The sequence below is a fragment of the Nerophis ophidion genome, linkage group LG12 (genome assembly GCF_033978795.1).
Source record: "Nerophis ophidion isolate RoL-2023_Sa linkage group LG12, RoL_Noph_v1.0, whole genome shotgun sequence".
Lineage (NCBI taxonomy): Eukaryota > Metazoa > Chordata > Actinopteri > Syngnathiformes > Syngnathidae > Nerophis > Nerophis ophidion.
The window spans coordinates 10,678,398-10,685,984 of record NC_084622.1 but is presented as its reverse complement, the minus strand read 5'-3'; the positions used below and the strand labels follow the sequence as shown (position 1 = coordinate 10,685,984).

Sequence of the window (7,587 nt, the reverse complement as noted above, 5' to 3'; positions counted from 1 at the left end):
TCTGTATCGTGTCATCCCTTAAAAAGAAAATATGGGTCGAGCTCTAGTCCATTGTGACATCGTAAGCCCTTACAATTGGCAAATACTTGTAAGATGGGGGCACTGGGCAACCCGAGACATCATTGTACTCTGATCCTTCTGAGGATTGTTAGAAAACCAGAGCCACATGTCGAGTTATTGAACATTCAATAAATGTATTTCACTTTGGTGACTCTGTGTCCGTCTGTTCATTCAGGACAACATTTTTAGACTGCTGCCTCACACGGAAAACGGCAGGGGGAAAAGTCCCTACGATCCGAAGCTGCTGACCGCGTCCATGCTGATTGGTGAGTCTGAAAACACTACGGGACAGTAATGACCGACTCATTAGAATGTGGCATTCCTGAATACACCCTCTTTTATTTCCACGTATATATAGTTGTAACCATGTCAAAGTTACACGTACAAGGCCGGCCTGTCATTCACTTAGTTAATACGCTTTGTAGTCGCTGTTTACCACTGAGAACCCTTCATCGAGAGGTCTGTTTACAACTATTTCAGTCTTAAGAAGCTGCGTGTGTGTCCCAGACCACACTTCCCCAGCTTTTGCTTTGCGACAAATCGTCAGTCTTTGATAAACAAAGCCCAACAGTCAAGACCAGACAGTCCTACCTTGTCACCAATTATCAACCGTCACATTTTGTGATATCGCACGGTTAAATCTGACAGATGGCGTCTTTCCAGCCTGTCACTCCTCATCTCGGCCTGCTTTTCGTTCGATACTCCGCAGCCTTATTATGGACTCCCACTGTCTGGCCTGTTGTCATCCATCCATTGCTTACCTCTGCTCTTTGTTTTCATGTCAAAGTCGCTCTTCTTCTGCTCTTCATTAGTTGCTATTTCAGGTTTCCCCTACATCAGGCTTGGAAATTATTTTGACTAGGTGGGGCAAATAGAATCCTTATAGAATCCTCGGAAAGCATCACCCTATTGAGGGAACATAATGTGTCTAGGGGCCGGTAGATGTGATATATCAGAAGATACAATATTTACACAAATTATACTGGTATTTAGTATTAAAAAAATAGTTAGTCCAGGCTATAAACCAGGTATTGGCAATTATTTTGACTCGGGGGGTCTGATTTTTAGGAACATTAATACAAAGCCTCACAATGTCTGATTGAATGCTAAAAACGAGATGTGTCCAATAGTATCGGACTGCCGATGTTATCGGCCGATAAATGCTTTAAAATGTAGTATCGGAAATGATCTGTATCGGTTTTAAAGCGCCGCTGTACGGAGTGGTAGACGGACATAGGGAGAAGTACAGAACGCCAATAAACATTTAAAGCACTGCCTTTGCATTTTGGCCCAAACACATATTTATGTCTGTTCACACACACATACAAGTGAATGCATGGCATACTTGGTCAACAGCCATGCAGGTCACACTGCGGGTGGCTCGTATAAACAACTTTAACACTGTTACAAATATGCGCCACACTGTGAACCCACACCAATAAACACAACAGAACAAATACCCAGAACCCCTTGCAGCACTAACTCTCCAAGGTTTAGGTATCAGATTGATACCTAAATGTGTGGTATAATCCACAACTGATGTAAAATATCAAAGAAGAGAAAAACAAGTAATTATTACATTTGAACAGAAGTGTAGATAGAACATGTTGATACAAAAAACAAGCAGATATTAAGCAGACAGTTTACATTCCTTATTGGTTTCAGAGTCGTTTAGTCTGGGGGTAGGCAGTCCTTTTGCAATTGCTTTGTGTGGTTTGAAATGATTTGTTGTATGTTATTCATACAGCTGTAGCTCAATTTAATGTTGTTCTTGTTGAATATATATATATATATATATATATATATATATATATATATATACCTGCGATGAGGTGGTGACTTGTCCAGGGTTTACCCCGCCTTCCGCCCGATTGTAACTGAGATAGGCGCCAGCGCCCCCAAAAGGGAATAAGGGGTAGGAAATGGATGGATGGATGGATGGATATATATATATACACACAGTATACATATCCATATTTTATATATATATATATATATATAATATATATATATATATATATATATATATATACACATATATATACACACACACACACACACAGTATACATATCCATATTATATATAATGGTATATCCATCCATCCATTTTCTACCGCTTATTCCCTTTTGGGGTCGCGGGGGGCGCTACAATCATATATATATATATATATATATATATATATATATACACACACACACACAGTATACATATACATGTATATACACAGTATATATATATACATACATACATATATATATGCATATATATATATACAGAGTATACATACATACATACATATATATATACATACATAATATACATATATATATATATATGTATGTATCATTGACAGTTAACCCTATTATATGACGTCAATGATGTCCCATTGACCACGCCCCCACCACCACAAGTATGATGACAAGCTGAACCCTGTATTCCTCAGAAAATGTTATTTTGACCTGGAAATCTAAACCCTGGAAGGAAAATACGGCCCATTGTGCTATCACACTTATTCCTTTGTGCTTCCAGATGGTGAATTATATGCTGGGACATCAGCAGACTTCATGGGGCGGGACTTTGCCATCTTCCGCACCCTCGGGAAGCATCACCCCATCAGGACGGAGCAGCATGACTCCCGTTGGCTCAATGGTGAGCCACTAGAGTTTATTTGAATGGGCCGTCGATGCCGGAACATAACCAGACCTTGGTCAGGTTTGGTGTGAGGATCAACTGAACTGGAATTAATACCCAAGAAAAACAGCAGGGGGTACATCGTCTGGCGGCGGTTTGGCTTCAAGCGGGAAGACGTCGTACAGACAACAGTAATATGTCAAGAGTTCGGCAAAAACATTGCTACAAAAAGTAGCAGCACTGCTAATTTGTAGCTTTTGTAAAGTCACCCGCTGGAGAATGAGGAGTGTTTGAAACTCCGCATGTCAACATCTCCGGTCGGTGCCACGCCATTAAAATGCTAAAACAATTTCCAGATCATCACCGCATGAAAAAAACAGTCAACAACAAAAGGAGATAACGTACGCAGGAACCTACTACATAGCCTATGCTTATTTGATTTCCTATTATGCAGCTTATTTTTATTTGACACTTATTGAAATATCTTGTGTGACATCATGCACAAAAGTGCACTTTGTTTGTTTTAAACTATTATTGTGGCGTTCTTAAAGTGCACTTTAAGTTAGTGTTGCTTTGATATGTCATCTTAGTGATTTCATGCATATACAGTGAACATAGTGTGCTTTTTCATGTGGCAGATCCACGATTTGTGGGCGTCCATCTGATTCCGGAGAGCGACAACCCGGAAGACGATAAAATCTACCTCTTCTTCAGAGAGAACGCCATGGACGGAGAGCATGCTGGGAAAGCCACGCATGCTCGGATCGGCCAGCTCTGCAAAGTACGCACGAAGGAATCCCATCCACACCTTTATTTTTGACAATCTCGGCATTCGTGTAAATAGTCCCGTATTTTCCGGAGTATAGGGCGCACCGGATTATAAGGCGCATTAAAGGAGTCATATTTTTATTATTTTTTTTTTCTTCCTTGTGGTCTACATCAGTGTTTTTCAACCTTTTTTGAGCCAAGACACATTTTTGAATTGAAAAAATGCGGAGGTACACCACCTCTTGACTCAAAGTAGGTGTGCTGTCATCACCTGTCACATCACACCCTGACTTATTTGGAGTTTCTTGCTGTTTTCCTGTGTGTAGTGTTTTAGTTCTCCTATTTTAGTGACTTTTCCTGTTTTGTTGGTAGTTTTCCTTTGCAGTTACATGTCTTCCTTTGAGCGATATTTCCCTTTGTTTCAGCAATCAAGAATATTTCAGTTTTTATTCTTCTTTGTTGATTGTCACGTTAGGACGTACCCTGTGGATGCCGCCTTTGCTCCACAGTAAGTTTTTGCTGTCGTCCAGCATTCTGTTTTTGTTTACTTTGTAGCCAGTTCGGTTTTAGGTTGGTTCTGCATAGCCTTCCCTAAGCTTCAATGTCTTGTCGTAGAGGCACTCAACTTTTGTTTATTTTTGGTTTAAGCGTTAGATACATTTTTACCTGCACCCTGCCTCCCGCTGTTTCTGATATTTACATAACAATTAGCTCCCTGCTGCCACCTACTGATAATGAAGAGTATTACACGGTTACTCTGCCGAGCTCTAGACAGCACCGACACGCAACAACAACAAATCATTTGCAGACTATAATTACTGGTTGCAAAAAATATTTTTAACCCAAATAGATGAAATTGGACAACCTCCCACAGCACACTAGTGGTTGAAAAACACTGGTCTACATAACATGTAATGGTGGTCGTTTGGTCAAAATGTTGCATAGATGATGTTCTACACATCATCTTCAAGTCGCTTTCTGACAGGCTCTTTGTGGGCGGTCTTCTCCCCCGTCATCTTTGTTGTAGCGGTGTAGCGTGCAAGGACGGGAGTGGAAGAAGTGCCGAAAGACGGCGATAACTGTTTAAATGACATTCAGACTTTACTACAATCAATAACAGAGCAGCATCTCCTCATCCGTGGCTTGCTAGTGCACCAACAACGTCTGGAAATATGTTCCGTGGAAAAACGTCCGACCGTAGCTCTCTAGTAACTAAAGTTCCTTGGGTGATTAATGTAAACTCACTAGACCGGTATGTTTTAGTGCCTTTATAGCGAGTTTACTGACAGATATAAGTAAGAACTTTAGACTACTTTTTATTAGAAATGGCAACACCGAAGGATGAATGTCCCATAACAAGAAAATAGATGATAAAAGAAGAAACTTATCGACTACGGTATCGCCACAGACTACAAAGGCGGATAAGCGCAAATTTTCAGGACCTATATTTTCAGTGAAACATACGGTAAATGGTAGTGGTAAATGGGTTATACTTATACGTATAGCGCTGTTCTACCTTCAAGGTACTCACCCTCTAATTGATCCTCGTTAAAGGGGCGGTACGGGTCATTGGTAGAGCGGCCATGCCAGCAACTTGAGGGTTCCAGGTTCGATCCCCACTTCTGCCATCCTAGTCACTGCCGTTGTGTCCTTGGGCAAGACACTTTACCCACCTGCTCCCAGTGCCACCCTCACTGGTTAAAATGTAACTTAGATATTGGGCTTTCTCTATATAAAAGCGCTTTGAGTCACTTGAGAAAAGTGCTATATAAATATAATGAAATTATGAAAAGTACTCAAAGCGCTTTGACACTATTTCCACATTCATCCATTCACACACTGATGGCAAGGCACTAACCACCACCCATCAGGAGCAAGGGTGATATGTCTTGCTCAAGGACACAACGGAAGTGACGTGGTTGGTAGAAAGTGGGGATCGAACCTGAAACCCTCGGGTTGCTAGCTCGCCGTTGGTGTTTACGTGAGTCATATTGCAGTCGACATGTATCTCTTATGTGTGACTGCCATCTGCTGATCACACTTATTTCGCTACGTACCAAATAGAATAGCTCTGAGGTCGTTAAGCACAACCAGAATTATTCTGTGCACCGGGTAATAAGGCACACTGTCAGGTTTTCAGAAAATGAACGGATTTTAAGTGCGCCTTATAGTCCGAAAAATATGTTAATTTATTGAATAATGTAAACTCACTACAACGGTACTTTTTAGGGCTTCCATAGCGAGATATAAGGACTTGTATAACGCGGCCGAGCAATCATGGCTACCTGTCACTGCTGTCCACAGAACGACCTCGGGGGTCACAGGAGTCTGGTGAATAAGTGGACCACCTTCTTAAAGGCACGACTCGTTTGCTCGGTGCCAGGAAGCAACGGCATCGACACACATTTCGATGAACTCCGTGAGTTACGATTCCGACTCTGTTTCTTTGCGAAAAACTGACCGTGCCCTTCATTGAAGTAAATTTGTCTTTCAGAGGATGTTTTTCTCATCAGCACAAAGGATCCAAAAAGCCCGATCATCTACGGAGTATTTAGCACATCCAGGTATGGCAGCCGGGTTTTTTGAGATACATGCATTGCAGAGCTGAACCGGTTCTGTTTCTACAATCAGCAACATCTTCAAAGGATCGGCTGTGTGCATGTATAGCATGGCGGACATCCGCAGGGTCTTTCTGGGCCCTTATGCTCACAGGGACGGACCTAACTACCAGTGGGTGCCTTACCAGGGGCGCGTTCCTTACCCACGGCCTGGCACAGTAAGTCTACCAACTTGAATTGCACTAGATCAGAGGTGTCAAACATACGGCCGGATGAGTTTTCCATTGGGTTATACCGTATAGTACCGCGATACTAATGAATCATAATCTGTACTATATCGCCTCTAAAAAGTACCGGTCAACCACCCCCAGTGTCATTGTCACAAGGTAAACAAATGCCATGGGTGGATCCACTGTAATGATACCAAGTACAGGTGCGTATCTAGCAGATACTACTATATATTATACTATCGATCCAATGTGGTCCGGATGGCTTCATCTGGCCAGGATCTTCAACTCTCACTGGATCGGTTCAAAGCAGAGTGTGGAGTGACTGGGATGAGAATCAGCACCTCCAAGTCCGAGTCCATAATTTTCGCCCGGGAAAGGGCAGAGTGCCATCTCCGGGTTGGGGATGAGGCCCTGCTCCAAGTGGAGTAGTTCAAGTACCTCGGAGTCTTGTTCCCGAGTGAGGGAAGAGCGGATCGTGAGATCGACAGGCGGATCTTTGAGGCGTCTTCAGTAATGCGGATGCTGTATCGATCTGTTGTTGTGAAGTAGGAGCTGAGCCGGAAGGCAAAGCTCTCAATTTACCGGTCGATCTACATTCCCATCCTCACTTTTGGTCATGAGCTTTGGGTTATGACCGAAAGGACAAGATCACGGGTATAAGCGGCTGAAATGAGTTTCCTCTGCCGGGTGGCGAGGCTCTCCCTTAGAGATAGGGTGAAAAGCTCTGCCATATGGGAGGAGCTTAAAGTAAAGCCACTACTCCTCCACATCGAGAAGAGCCAGATGACGTGGTTCGGGCACTTCCGACCGGTAGGAGGCCACGGGGAAGACCCAGAACAAGTTGGTAAAGATTATGTCTGGGAACGCCTCGGGATCACCAGGGGAAGAGCTGGATGAAGTGGCTGGCGAGAGGGATGTCTTGGCTTCTCTGCTTAGGCTGCTGCCACCGAGACCCGACCTCGGATAAGCGGAAAAAGATGGATGGACGGATGGATCATTTGTGATATGTACATTTCCAGAATGTGCATGTTCTATTTTGGGCCAAAATAAAACAGAACAAAAAAATATTAAAATTGACTTAGCATGCTAACTTTTTAAGCTAGTTTTGCAACGGTTTACCCTAGAGTTATGTAACTTGTTCAATGTTAGCATGCAGACTTTAGCATGCTAGCAAGCTTACTTAACCATGCTAACTTTTTCCATCTCCTTTTACACTTTTCTCTCCATTGCCACAGTCATATTACTTGATATATGAAACATGCTAAGTGTTAGCATTCTAACGTGAGCATACATGCTAAATGTTAGCATGCTAACATTTTAAGCCAGCTATGTGGCTCAT

At 42.5% G+C, this 7,587-nt stretch overlaps 1 protein-coding gene across 2 annotated transcripts in view; it reads left to right on the top strand.

The window, feature by feature from the left end:
* sema3ab (sema domain, immunoglobulin domain (Ig), short basic domain, secreted, (semaphorin) 3Ab) overlaps positions 1-7,587 on the top strand; it is an 88,145-nt gene that overhangs the window by 58,905 nt on the left and 21,653 nt on the right. For both annotated transcript variants that reach the window (XM_061916793.1, XM_061916792.1), the window contains exons 5-10: positions 236-326; positions 2,591-2,710; positions 3,331-3,473; positions 5,765-5,879; positions 5,955-6,024; positions 6,092-6,236. In XM_061916793.1, the coding sequence (XP_061772777.1) occupies positions 236-326; positions 2,591-2,710; positions 3,331-3,473; positions 5,765-5,879; positions 5,955-6,024; positions 6,092-6,236 (684 nt within the window). The remainder of the gene's footprint in view (positions 1-235; positions 327-2,590; positions 2,711-3,330; positions 3,474-5,764; positions 5,880-5,954; positions 6,025-6,091; positions 6,237-7,587) is intronic.